Here is a 14,830-nt window from a genome sequence, read left to right on the forward strand (position 1 = left end):
CTCCCCACCTCCCCACCCGCGTTCATAGGCCATCGAAATCAGACAGAGCGGTCAATAAATGGCGTTTGGATGGTGGACCAATCATGTCAGGTTTGCGAAATGTCTAAGGACCATTTGTTAGTGAGGTCAAGAAACTGAAGTGATAAGAAGAAACAAAAAGCAAAGTGGAAAATTTGTGGCAGAGATAAAAGGGCATTTGGTGGTATTCTCAGGCAGTATTGCAGCAGGCCACCAAGATCAACAAGCTGAATGTTAACACTAGTCCCAGGAGAGAGACGCTGACATTTAGTATGGGTCAGGGGACACCCCTAGTCCAATCAGCTGTGCCCCAGTGGTATAACCATGTCTGCTCTGGGCCATTCCTGTGTAAACACCTTTGAAGGTGAAGGAAAGAAGGTCAATAAGTACCATTTGCTCCAAAGAATAGCACAGTGAAAGTACATGCAATGTGTATTTTTTTTCCTTCCCAGGACTCTTTCTTTTCTCCCCCTCCCCCATACCAAGTGCCTTTCATGGGAGAGGCCTCACATCATAATCTTTTGTAAGGAATGAGAAATTTCTCCTTTCTTTTAGTCAAGATCTAGCAATAGTCAAAGAGGGAAGTTGCAGCAGTATTTACCATTTATCGCTTTTAGGACTTTGGATGTTCCAAGTTAATGTTTTTACTTTTCTTTGTATTAGGTGCATCATCAACACACACACACACACACACACACACACACACACACACACAAACACACACACACAGATGTACTGAATGGGATTTGTAATGATCCCATTCAGTCTTTTGTCCTTGACCTTTCTATTCTAGGTACATCTGTAGATATTGACCTTTCATGATGAAACCTCGTATTGAGTATTTTTGGAATTTCAGCTTTGTTTTGTTTTTTTTTTTGTTTTTTTCATTTGCAAGGTGTGTGCTAACCAGTTTCCTGTAGCAGTGTCTATATCCTTCCTCATGCTAGTTAGGAAGAATGCAGACAAGTCTGCCTTTGTTTTGCTCTCCTGGCTTTAAAGCTGTATCCGTTTGCTTCCTTTTTAAGTCATCGTCTTCTAAAGCTTATCGAACTCTGCAGCATCTTATAATAATTCCATCAAACCACAGCTGAATCAGATCAGTAATTCTATTAGAGGCGCTCCTGGAGTTTGTCATCATGGGATTGACTGACTGCCGTGTTTCCCTGATAGTTGATTTTTGGATGTGAAGAGGCAGCTGTTAAGGAAGAAAGAGGCATCTGTAGACAAATACATTTGAGAAATACAGGGTTAAACACAATCACACTGGTACTTTAGTGACAGACTTCTCAGAGGCTCAGATAAGCTTATAGACACTGTGCATTCCCAAGGGGGCAATATAGTTTGACGCATTTCTCCAATTTATTTCATCGTAGAGCTCTGCTTTCTCTGACTGCTTGTGGGAACAGTGACGTGAAAAATACACATTAGGGAAGTGGTGGTATAATTGCATCTTGAAGTTGTGTTAATTTTCTCATTATTAAATTTTAAAATGTATTCTGTCTGCCACCATCCGTCAGGAAAGGTCTAGGAGAGCAGTTTCCAGGCCCTCGGCCTCACGTGGAAAGGTGCTGGATCAGTTATTAGATGGCCATCAGCTGTAACCAGTTGGCCGTTAGCTGTTATTGTTTTACATATAACTCCCACAGCTGCGTGAGCAAGCGTGGCTATCGCGATGGTGCAGATCCTGGGGATCCTACTTCCTGTGTCTCCCCGGCCGCCAGCGAGACTGTGGTGCAGGAAGACCCCTTGTTGGGGTATTGACGGATGTTTGCTTCTCGTGTCTCTACCAGCCGTCATCGAGAATATAATACAGCAGTATGAACCCGCTATCTGCGGCTCCGTTGTTGTTCCTTTTCGGCCTCACCGAATCCTGCATTCATCTGCCCGGAGCTGAGCCCCAACATGACACATCTTAGTTGGGTATAAGCCAAAGAAATCCAGAGACAGGAGCACTGGTCTGGGAGTCAGGCACATCTGACCTGGCCGTTTGTCTGGGAAATGGCATCTCTTCTCCTGGGCCTGCGCGCGGTCATCTCTAAATGAAAGGGTCATACCTACGTGACCTCTGACTCAGGACCATGGAGGCTTCTCCGGCTCTAAGAAGCTGTTGCTCTGGCTGCACAGGTAATCGAATTGTGTGTACCTTTGAGACAGCAAGAAGCTTCCGCCAGTTCCCAGAAAAGGTTTTCTCGTTGTTCTCTGACGTGTCCAGTTAGAGCTCCTGTATTTATTTCTTCACAGAAGCCATTTCTCTTTCTTGACTCCTGATCATTCTTCTTAGATTCGATATACTCAAAGCTGCCACTTCAGTATTCTACTAAACTGGGCATCTTAGGATCCCCTTTAGAATTCTCAGAAACCAAAAGCCAGTGGAGTGAAGTGAAGGGGACAGACTGTCACCTTCTGGGAAACTCCACGAGTGCCATTATCACCTTTAATGGGTGTTTTAGAGGAAGAAGTTAGCCTCCTTTTTCACTGTGATCTCTGTTTCTTTTTAACCATTAGGAGACTGAAAAGTGGCAATTCATGAAGCTTGCCCCTGCCTTTGCAGCTTACAGGTGGAATCTTACTTCTTATTTACCAGCAGGTGTACTAGGTTCTCTCTCCGCCCCACCCCTCCCCCTCCCCCCAACATCTCTTGGGCGAAGTGGACCAAAGATTTGCTTTTGACAAATAGCATTACTGGCATGAAAATAAAAACGTTAATAGTTGGAATTCCTGCTGTGATTTGTTGGCTAAATCCTGAGATTAGCTTGCATCGTGCAGTCATGAGGTTTTAAATTACTTAACAAAAGACTCAAGGACTGAAACAGTTCTGTAGGATTATTGCCGTTATTTGGAGACTAAAAGGGCAGATCGCCTTCCTCTGGATAGCAACCAATTAGAGGGTCTCCTGTCCTCGGCTGTCACGTGCTAGACAGAGGGCAGGGAATTCTGGGCCTCAGGTTTGAAACTCGGAGGTCCAGCGTTGCCCTGTGCATCTCACAGGAAGGTGTGTGCATGGAGTAAAAGTGTGGACTCGGAGCCAGGCTGAGACACAGTGAGGCCCTAGCCGTCATCTGTCATTTGTCTTAGTCGGAACATGTAACTGTGAGCCTGTGTTTTCTCATATGTCAGCGGTGGCCATCATAGTGATTGCCTCTAAGGTTTTGTGGGAATTAAGAATATTGAATGTTATTATGTATGTATGTATAGGAAAAGCTCAAACATTTGGAAGATAGTAGTTCAATCAATAATGGTAGAGCTAAATCACTATTTTCATTACTTTTTATTATAATTCTCAGCGTACTCCTTGAACAATGTTTGTTATATTTCCTTTAATTATCATGTATTCATTATGATGTATGATGTCAAATATTTGCTTTAATTAAAGTGAAATTAGATTATTGTGTAGCATTAGGTTTATTTTACTTTAGATGCTTATGAAAGATTCCTTACAGACAAAACTGTATATATAACTGGAACCTTTTAGTAATAATAATAATAATAATAACAATAGTAATAATCATCAGCAGCAGTAGACTTACTCTCTCACCCATGAGACAGAACATTACTGAAAGCTTTGAAGCCACTATGTGATTATCCCCAATCAGATCCTCTCGCCTTCAGAGGTCCCGTTTTGCTCTTTGTGGTTTTACCACATTTATTCCTAAATACTATATGCATATTCTTTGGTGTTACATGTTTTGGAACCTTATATAAAAGGAATCATTCTGTATGCACGCTGTACAAGTATGCACATGTGGCGTGCTTCTTTGTGTCACGTTATGTTTTTAAGATTCATCCACAATGATAAATATACCTACCGCGTGTTCTTTTTTACTGCATGAGAGTAGTTGATCGTATGAAACAAATACTATTTGTTTCTCCTTCCTCCCATTTATGGACGTTTAGGGTCATTTCCAGGTTTTATTTATTTTAACTTATTTTTTGCTATTTTGAATGTGACTGCTATTAATATTCTTGTGTTAGATTGAACTATGCAAGACAGGAATTTTTACAGGTCAAAATGGTACAAACTTAGAGATTTCATATGATTCAACCTAATTGGTGCATATTTGCAAGATTACATGTGAGGAATACACCTAGGTGTGGCAGAAAGGCTAGCTCACAGGATACATGCATCTTCAATTTTGAAAATGACACCTAATTGTGTTACAAAGAGATTGTACCAGTTTATACCCACTCTATGAAAATTGCCATTGTCTCACCGCCTGTCAACACTTGATAAAGAGTTTTTATTTTTGTGGCTATGAAATGTGGTTTTAATTTGCAATTCTGTCACTACCAATGATATGAAGCATATTTTCATATGCTTGCATATTTTTTTCCTTCTGTACAAAAATGTGGAAGTGGCTTTGAAAGTGAGTAATGGGTAGAGGCTGGATGAGCTTTGAGGTGCATACTAGAAAAAGCCTAGATACCCTTGAAAGCACTGTTAGTAAAACTATGGATGTTAAGGGTGATTATGTCGAGGGCTCAGGAAGAAAAGAGGAGAGCTGTAGAGAAAGGATCTGTTGTCTTAGAGAAAGCATATATCATCATGCACAGAATATTGGTAGAAATATGAATATTAAAGCTGCGTTTGGTGACAGCTCAGATAGGAATGAGGAACGTTTTATTGGAAACTGGAGGAAAGACGATCTTTGTTATAAAGTGGCAAAGAACTTGGCTGAATTGTGCTCCAATGTTTTGTGGAAGGTAGAACTTGCGAGTGATGAAATTGGGTGTTTAGCTGAGGAGATTTCCAAGCAAAGTGTTGAGACGTGGCCTGGTTTCTCCTTGCTGCTTACAGTAAAACGTGAGAGCAGAGAGATTGAAGAAAGAATTGTTAAGCAAAAGGAACCAAAATGTGAAGATTTGGAAAACCCTCAGTTTATCCATATTGCAAACATGAGAAAGCCTGCCTGGAGAGAAAGAACATCAAGGGTGTGGCTGGACCACCACCACCTGCTGAAGAGACGACAAGTGTGACTCCAGGATCCAATCAACCATTTCAGCAGAAACCAGCAATAGCGGGTCAGTGTTCCAGGAAAGATCTGCAGAGGCCCCTCTCGCCTGATGGCTTGGCTCCCTGTGAATTGCATAGGAAGCCAACCAAGTTTTTGAGAACTTACATAAGCGGAGAGATACTGCCAGCTTAGACTAAACAGAGACAAGATGAAATGAAGGCAGGCTATTATTGGACTTTGGAGATTCTACAGGATGGGCCAATAGAGCCATCTGGCTATGAACCTGTGTTCCTTTTCAAGAAAAGACAAGAATGATCCTAAAGGCAATTCAGGGGCCCACAGGGCTGCCACTGCCACCATTCGCCTCCTCGGTTACAGAGGGCAGGGCCACCTCTTGGGTTTCAGCTGGCCAAGTTGTTGTGGATGTACCTAGGGTGAAGGGGGTAGGACAGCCACCCCCATGGGCTCAGAAGGCAGGCCCCTCCCTCTTGAGCACAGAGGACAGAGCATGGAGCCAAAGAGGATTATTCTTGAGCCTTAAAATCCAATGGAATTTGCTCTTATTTCAGACTTGCTTGAGAACCAAGACCCTTTCTTTCCAGTTTCTTCCATCTAGAATGGGAATATCTATCTGATGGCTGTCGCTTCTGTTGTGTGTTGGAAGCAGGTAAACTTCTTGTCTGGTTTCACAGGTTCAGAAATGGCAAAGAATTTTCCTCAGCATGAATCATAGCTCAAGTCTCACCTAATTTAGATGATAGTTAGATGAGATTTTGGCCTTAGAGTTGATGCTGGAATAGGTTAAAATTTTTGTGGCTATTGGGATGGGATGAATGTATGTTGCATGTGAGACGGATGTGAATTTTGAGAGGCCAAAAGGTGGAATGTTATAGGCTGAGTTGTGTCACCCCAAAATTCGTATGTTGAAGTCTCAACCCCAGCACCTCAGATTGTGACTGTGTTTGGAGATAGGATATTTAAAGGGGCAGTTAAGTTAAAACGAGCTTATTAGGGAAGACCCTAATCCAACATGACTGATACCCTTCCTTATAAGAAGAAGACATTTAGACGTAGTCATGTACAGAGAGAAGACCATATGAAGACACAGGGAAAAGATGGCCATCTGTAAGGGAGAGAGAGAGGCCTTAGAAGAAACCCATTCTGCCAACACCTTGATCTCAGACTCCTCCTAGCTGTCAGAACTGTGAGAAATGAAATTTCTGTCGTTAAGCCACCCAGTCTGAGGTAGTCACCCCTAGCAAACCAACACACCTCCCTATTGCCAATGTCATTCTGCCTTGATTAATGTAACTTACGATAAAGACTTTCAGTACTGAACTGAGGTAGTGAGAGTGGAGGTTTTCGCCTTTTTCCTGATCTTAGGGGAACGCATTCAGCCTTTCATCACTGAGAATGATGTTAATTATGGTTTTTTTGTTGTTTCTGTTTTTTCGAAAATGACCTTTAAATGACTGAGGAAGTTCCCTTCTAGTTTCAAATTGCAGAGGGTTTCTGTCATGAATGGGTGTTGAATTTTGTCAAGTGATTTTTCTACATCTGTTTAAATGATCATATGAATTTTCTTTTATGTTGTTAGTATGCTGAATTACACTGATTTAGGTTTTTGAATGCTGAACCAGCATAGCACCATTTAGATAAAGCCCGCTTGGCCATGGTACATATTAGTCCATTGGAATCTTGCTGGAATGGGTCCACTAATGTTTTTCTGAGGATGTTTGCATTTACGTTTATGATGGCCTTCAGTTCTGGGTAATTGTCTAGAATTATTTATTGGATTTCATCTGAGTGCAGCCATTCATTAAAATTTATTTTTAGTAATGTAATTTCCCATAATTTTTAGGTATGCACTGCTGGCAGGGGTTTCTTTGAAATTCCATCTTTTCGACTGCAAAGAAAATGGCTAAGTGAGATTATTTTACTATATTATGTCCTCAGAAGAGAGTTTATTCATTTCTAGTTTATATTTCATAGTCATGTGATGAAAAGTTCAAAGGATACGTAATGTATAGCGGATATTTTTTAAAGTATTATAATTTTATTTTGCAATTACATGTAAGTACTTAGAATTTAAAACTTCAAACCATAGAAATTTAGAATTTTTGGATATTGTCTTTTGGTATTTCTTGGAAATGGACACTAGGTCCTTGTATACACTTCATTTTGTTGAAAAGATTGATTGATTGATTGATTTCTAATTTAAGAGTTAGGATGAATGAAACAGGCAGGTGACCAGTTATCTTGTCTTTTTCTCTGCAGCTTTGCTGAAGTCATCTGTAAATGTTTTCTGAGTATGAGTATAAGATAGCACCATATATAAACACTGCATTTAATTTGGTTTAATAACAAAATCGGTTGATTTTATCCATGGATCTTTTTTTTTTTAAAGGTTTTATTGGGGAATTGGGGGGAGGGGAACAGCACTGGGCAATCGGGGAAGGGGAACAGACAGGTAGACAAATTGCTGCTTTTGTTCTTCAGTCTAGTTGTGGAGGACGTCGCTTCACTGGCCCATGTTGGTATGACCATTGTGCTCTTCCCCAGTGAGGTAATCAGTCGCCAGTCATTGGTCAGCCACTGACAGCGGCTCCCGGCAGCTCACACCGGCTGCCAGCCGCTCATGCTGGCTACCAGCCACTCATGGTAGCTCACGACAGCCCACTGCAGCCCTGCTGCAGCCTACGCCGTCGCTGGCGACTCACAGCAGCCCAGCTCCAGATCAAGCTGTTGTTCACCATCTTAGCTGTAGAGGGCGCAGCGTCACTGGCCCTCAATGTGGGATCCAAACCACAGCCCTGCTGCTCAGAGCTGGTGCTCCCAAGCGAGCTCTTAACCAGCTGAGCCACTAGGCTGGCCCCCATCCATGGATCATTTTTATCTTGCCCTTAATTTGTGGTCTCCCCTTGATTTCTCAGGTTGTGTGTCATCGTCTCTGTTCGGTATTAAATCATGGGGAGGAAGCTGGACCTGTCTGGTCTGACCGATGATGAAACACAGCATGTTCTCCAGGTGGTTCAGCGAGACTTCAATCTTCGAAAAAAAGAGGAAGAACGACTAAGGTAAGGTGCTTCTATTGCCTTTCTGGATACAGTGAACCTCACATACATGGACAAGAGAAATGGGTTTCCCGAGAATGTTCCTTGCTTCTAGCCCTGAGTTCAGAAGTCTGTATGTCATGTAAACACACACTTAAGTTGATAAGAAGAATGCCCTTCCCTTTGTAGAAAGGCTTGCCAGTTCCAATGCTGGACATCACCATGTCAGTGAAGAAATGTGACTCTTTACACGCCCAGTGTTCGGGCTGCTCACCCTGTAAATTATTAGCTGTAGATTGGGAGGATTTGGTGATGACAGTGGCTGTTCTGAGCTTGCTCCTGGCTTTCGTGTTCCTGTTGGCAGGTACTTTTGAAGAATAACCTAAGTGTTATGTGAACAATTCTTGGGAGAATTAGACTCAGATCCATACAATCCTCTAGTCAAGCTCTCAGCTACCATGGTACAAGCAAAGAGCTCTGAAGACCTGGTAGAAAAGTGACCCTCAGGTTGGGATGGAGTCACCTGGCCCAGCACCACCCTCAGCATTTTGTCAAGAAGGAAAGAGGCCCAGAAGAGGGGGGGATCTTCTGACTTCTCTGTAGTTGCTGTTTCCTCGTGGAATGTTCTTGGAATTACTCTTGCTGCTCAGCCGGGCAGAGTAAAGATGTCAGAGTGATAGAAATGAGGTCACGTGTTGGGCCTAGTGTGTTAGAACCAGATGGTGGTAAGTCACCATCAGCTCCCCTCATCCGTAAATCTGTTCTGCCTTGGGATTTCATAGGTTTATCATGGCACTGTCTTCTCTAACCACTAAGCTCAAAATCTCAGCCTTTAAAAGTGCTTCCGGGCCCTGTAGATTCTCTCCCTGACCCTTATCTCAGCCCACGTTTCATCGCTTTTCCTCCAGTCGTTGAATCTTCTCTGCGATCCCCTTGCCTCTGCTCTGCCATCATTCCCCGAAATAACCTGCCAACACCAGGGTTGAGCCACATCTCAGCTCTAATCATGCCTTTCCCTACTCTGCTAAAATTGATATAGGTTGTTTTCCTTTGCCCTGGGGGGGGGGGTTACCTTGCACTTTCCATTTCTTAGCAATATTACCTTTTACTAGATTGTAAGTACCCTCGTGTAATCGTCTTTATTTCCACCATGTTTTTTTCCCTTCCCATATTGTATATCTTCAACACGTGCTTATTAGATGGAAGACAAGAAATCTGTTAACTAGATAATTAGTTGATATAAAAACCATGTGCTAGGCGCTGTTCTAGCGGGTGGGTAACAGTGAGCAAAGCGAGTCTTTGCCCCGTGGAGTTTATAATCCAGAGCTGCGCTCACCAATAGCCACCAGCCAGGTGTGGCTACTGAGCCCTTGTGCTCTGCTGAGTCTGAACTGAGATGCCCTGTAAGTGTAACCTATACACACCAGATTGCAAAAATTTAGCACAAGAAATGTAAAACAGCTCATTCATACTTTTTACATTGATTACATGTTGAAGTGACACTACTTTGGAGATAGGAGGTTCAAGAAAAACATGAAAATGAATTTCTCCTGTTTCCTGTTACTTTCTTTAGTATGGCTCCTAGGAAATTCAAGCTGAGGCTTGCTGAGTACAGGAGTGACAGGATCTGACAGCTGTTTTAGAGAATCACTCAGGCTGCTGTGTGGGGAAGTAACGATACAAAGGCAAAAGAGGCAGCGGACAAGCGAGTTAGGGGGCTATTTCAGTCCTGCTGTGGGGACCTGGGAGGCCTGTGCTGAGACAGGTATTCATGAGATGGAGGGAGCCTGATCCTTAAGGCACTGGATGGAGGAGCATTTCAAGGGACTTCATGTGAGAAGGAAATAAACCTTTGTTGGGCTAAGTCACTGAGGTGTTGGGTTTACTTGTTACAGCAACATAGCCTAGTATTTACTTTGACTAATGTGGTTTGTGAGAGCCAAAAGGGACCTGAGTATTCATATGCTTTCATCCTTGACTTTGCAGCCTAAGATGCAGGCTTGGAGGGTGCACAAGCAGTTAGCAATGGAGTCTGTCCTGGACATGAGGGTGCCGGGGCCTGGGCCCCCCGTCTTCTGCCATCTGGCCCTGCATGTAGTAGATGACACATGTGGAAAGATCTCCAGACTTACGCTAGAATCATAGTTTATACCCTATGAGTTTTTATTGTCAGGCACATTTACAAAGTGGTTTTAAAAATGACTGTTAATTGCACGGCACTCTGGTGTTCAGATTGAATCTTGGAGACATTTATGAGATAGCCACAGCCTTTGACATTTCTCATTTAGTACGTGCTGCAAGAAGCTAGTTAGCATCTGGATAACTTCCAAAGATTTGCTGATGTTCTAATGGACTTGATCTGTGGGGGAGCAGGGGTTGGAGCGGATGAAATTGTTTCCCGTAACTGCCACTGACCATGAATTGTCAGGGTTTGCTGAACTGACAATGTGCTTATGCCTGCCAAGGACTGCTGGGCCCCTGCTAGGCCAGGGCTAGGGGAAGGAAGGTGGGCAGGGTGGGAGAGCCAGTGGCAGAGCACTTCCTGCCCAGTGTTTTCCTGAGGGGCTCTGCTGCCACCGTCCTCAGCTGTAGCCTGCGAGCTCCTCTCACCTGTTAAGGAAGGGAAGCTACAGCAGATGCCCTTGGAGACCTGTTTCTGTTGCCGTAATGATTTCAGTTGCTCACTTGCTGACATGGCCTGCACCCTCTTTGCCACCTTGGGGAGTAGGGGCAATCTTCCATCCCCCAAGAGTCAGGTTCAAATGTCGACAGGAAATAAATAATACCTGCCAGGGGATGGGGAAGAACCACTGCAAGGAAGCAAAGCCTCTCTCAGCACTAGAAATAATTTGAATGATTTGTGTTGCTGGTCTATTATACGGAAGCTCCTCTGAGACTTAATCACCATTTTTTCTAAAGTAGAAAAAGTACAGTGCTTTTAATAAAATGACCTGGTGACCTTTCTTCATTCAAAATTCATTTCCTTTTAAACAAATTAAAAGTGTATGACAAGGACTTAATTTTTCAAGAAGTTTGTTTTTGTTTTGTTTTTACAAAGTAAAATGCCTTTGTTCTCAGTGTTCTTTGTCTGGACAGTTACATGGATCAAATACTCCTGGTTCTATCCTTCTTGGTAGCTGGCAGTTGGATTGCCTTGTCTTTACTCGGTTGGAATAAATATGCCCTACGGTTTCAAAATGACTGTTGCCCGCACAGAGCGCGCCTGCCCAGCATCTCCTCACCGGTCCCCGGTGGCTCTGAGCCTGGCACACGAGCACTGTGGCATTAACCTGCCCAGTTCATGCATCTGCTGTCTCGGAGGTGAGGTGCTGCGAGGCGGGAACTCCGCCTTCTGCACAGGACGATCAAGTTCCTGAACTAACAGAGCCCAGAGAGTGCCCTTGATGGGGTAGTGGGAGGTCTGACATGGCTGTGTGACAGTCACTTTGAGATGCGGACAGCCCAGTAGGAGTCAGAACTGGGAGATACTCCGAGAGAGAACCCGGGCACTTGTGGGGGGCAGGTGGAGGGCCCTCTGAAGTGGGGAGGAGTGGAGGGGACAGAGTAGCAATCTCAAAGCAAGAGGGGACGTCACAAGTTTTTTTGTGGTTTTTTATTCGCAGAACACAAAACACCTTTATTACTCAGACTAAGCTAGGAGGGAGGATGATTTATTTGCCTTACGGGCTTTGATTTTCCTCAGATAGAACTCCAGCTCCTTGCCCTCCAGCACAGAGCCATCTGCTAGGCCACACTGGCCTGGACTTGAAGCGATGCAAGCAAGAAGCTTGCCCTGCTGGAACTGCTCCTCTAGAAGACTGCTGATTTTGGCATTCTTTTTCCTTTCATCGTATTTCTTCTGAATTTTCTTTGATCGCTTTTTGTTTAAAATCTCTTCCTCCTCAGGAGTCAGCTTGGCCCCCTTCTTGCGGCCTAGGGGCCGTGCATAGTGGGGCTCGTACCACTGTCGGTATGGTGTGCTGTCAATGAGCACGAAGCAGTTCTTTACTAGGGTCTTGGTGCGGACCAGTTCGTTGTTGGATGCATTGTAGACCACATCAGTAATCCTTGTTTTGCACGTACAACACTCGGAGCCCCAGGAGAAGTTCCCCACATCCAGCCTCAATGCACGGTACTTCGTGTTGCCTCCACGCACACGGACTGTGTGTTTGCGGCGCGGGCCAATCTTAGTGTTGGCAGCGGGGCGTCCCAGCTCATATTTTCGCTTCTTGTGGTAGGGCTTTCTCTTGCCCCCGGTCTTGCGGCGCTTGTGCCAGTTGTCCCGAGAGATGCCCGTGGCTCAGCGCCGACTGGAAAGTGTCACAAATTTTTAAAAATATCTTTTTTACTTACTCTTGGTATTATTTGTTAACAATGATAAGGTCAAGTCTGTAAAATCAAAGCTGTTGGGTATCCATTCCTGTGCTTCGAAATCCTGCATTGAATGTCAGCAGCTTCCTGGGCAAATTGAAGGGTGGGGAACGAAGAGACGGGAGAGAGGGGGAGGCTCACACATTTAAGAAGGGCCTTAACCCTTGAGGAAGAGCCCAGACGGTGAGGTAAGTCGGATATGAATGAACAGGATGTGCTAGAGAGGGAGACATCAAAGCAGTAAGGCAGACCCTTGGGAATACTTCCGTGTCTCTCAGGGGTGGGAGGTAGGAAAAGGGAGGGACTTCCTGAAGGAGAAGTAAGTGCCTGTCACCTGATCCTTGGAGACAGACGGGGTTGTTTTAAGTGGACTGGTACGAAGTTCTGGGCAGCGGGCAGCATCCCTCCTGGGCAAAGGACTAAGGAGGGAAAAGAGGACATGTTTCCTCAGCCCAGATCAGGAGCCGTGGTGGGCTGGGGAGGGAGAGACTGCTTTGCCCAGAGTTCTTGCTTCTACCTTGCTAATTGTGTTGAGTCAAGTGGTGTTCCAGGAATATCACCTCCTCACAGTCCCTGCCACTCTGGGAAAAACACTGTTTGTACCTGTTTCCAAAATGGGGAAACGAAGGCTCTCGAAAGATGCAAATAACGCCCTCTGGTTGCATGTAGTGAGAGGTAGATTTAAACCCAGGCAGTGTCACCCCATAGCTGGGGCCAGGAACCAGGACAGCACACTGAATCCTAGTACTGAAAACGGGGCACTCAGGTGCCATGCGACAGAGTGGGTGAAATGAGGGCCATTCAAGAAAACCTGGTACCTGCGCTTGCTGGAACTTGGGGTATGTGCAGAGCTGGGGAAGTGGCAGGGCTTAAGTCAGGATGTGGGGAGTCGGGGTTGGGACATGACAGCTGTCATTAGCCACACGTGTCCCTGAACACTTCAAATATGGCTTGTTCAAACTGAGATGTAGTCTAAGTGTACATACTCTCTGGATTTCAAAGCTCTGGTATGAAAAAGAATGTAAAATATTAATAGTTTTTTTATCCTGAAAATGCATTGAAATGCATCTAAGATTACATTTAAATAAAAGGTAGGGCTAATATTAATTTCACCTATTTTCAAAAGTGTGAGACTACTAGAAAATTTTATGTGTATGGCTCACACGGCATTCTTATTGGGCAGCAGCACTCTTTTGGAATGCTAGGGTAAGCAGTTTGGAATTAATAGGACCAAAAAGTAAGCTTTCTTCTTCAATTTTGTTTAGGGCTAGTCCTTTTCTATATGAGGTTTTCAGGTATCTGAAGGATCCAGCTAAAGTCTTAGGCTACGTAGTCACATTCACATTTGGCCGTTGCTATCAAGTATTGTCATCTTGTCATGTGACTGGTCTTAGAATAATGCCCTGGTATTGGCTTTAATATACAGTTGAAAAGAAAAGCACACTGTGTCTGTGCCATACGCACCATGGAGAGCTTGTGCATCTCAGGACAGAATCAACCCTTTGATGTTTCTTTTAAGTTAACGGTTGATCCGGTTAATGGTTGTCATGGCCTTTGAAATCATACGTGACTTCAGAATAACCTCATATTCATCATTTGTAGAGTACCTCTGGCACCATAAAATTGGAAGTGATCACATATTCTCCTGTAGGGGTCTGCCTTTACGAATGGCTGAGAACGTTTGATGCTGCAGATGTGCTTGTGATGTAAAGAGGGGCTCACACAAATGCTGTCTTTCACTTTTAAATTTGTAACCTTTCAGAGATGTATAGTTACTAATTTGCAGGTTCTGGGTTCTGGATACATTCTGACCATAATCCCATATTCTTCAATACCAAGTTTCTACTAGGTTACGTTGGCAGTTTCTACGTTCCTGGTCTTATTTACTTTTCCATTGCAAATGTCAGAGGTTTAATTCTGCTGGGCTCTGATAAGGCTTTTGTGGCACTAATTCTTGGCCTGGCCTTTGTTTCTCAGACCTCTGGCTGCAGAAAGCATTTATTTCTTTGGCATGAGGTATACACAGAACTCAGGACTTGAAAGGGAACAAAGAAGAAAGTTTCTACAGCCATTGTAAAGGCAGCTTTCTTCAACCACAGCAATTCAGGCATGTACACAATCATTTAGCCAGAGGTGATCTGAAACCCAGAGTGGCGAGCACAGATGGACAGTGTGGAAATCAGGTTTCAATTTCTTCTTTGCCCTATGCTGTGCTGTTGGAATGATAACTTCCTTGTTCCCATGAACTTACTCAGTTTCTGGAAACAGGCCCCTGCCTCGGTGGCCGGAAGCCAACAGGCCCCTCCCCTGGTCCTGTCTCTAAGCTGATAGCCTCTCTGATTCTTGGGGTGACTCATAATGACCTCCTTCTCCCAGATGGGAGATTCTTGCTCCAGCTGGGCCCCAGGTGCACCCCGAGTCCCAGCCCTCTGCATC

At 44.2% G+C, this 14,830-nt stretch overlaps 1 protein-coding gene and 1 pseudogene across 1 annotated transcript in view; one reads left to right on the forward strand and one right to left on the reverse strand.

The window, feature by feature from the left end:
• Positions 1–14,830, forward strand: part of MYRIP (myosin VIIA and Rab interacting protein) — a 279,386-nt gene that overhangs the window by 28,199 nt on the left and 236,357 nt on the right. Inside the window, exon 2 of the mRNA XM_019662728.1 lies at positions 7,904–8,047. Within this exon, the coding sequence (XP_019518273.1) occupies positions 7,938–8,047 (110 nt within the window). The 5' untranslated portion in view covers positions 7,904–7,937. The remainder of the gene's footprint in view (positions 1–7,903; positions 8,048–14,830) is intronic.
• Positions 11,673–12,323, reverse strand: LOC109393467 (40S ribosomal protein S8 pseudogene; annotated as a pseudogene).

This window comes from Hipposideros armiger, unplaced genomic scaffold (assembly GCF_001890085.2).
Source record: "Hipposideros armiger isolate ML-2016 unplaced genomic scaffold, ASM189008v1 scaffold_380, whole genome shotgun sequence".
NCBI classification, from domain to species: Eukaryota; Metazoa; Chordata; class Mammalia; order Chiroptera; family Hipposideridae; genus Hipposideros; species Hipposideros armiger.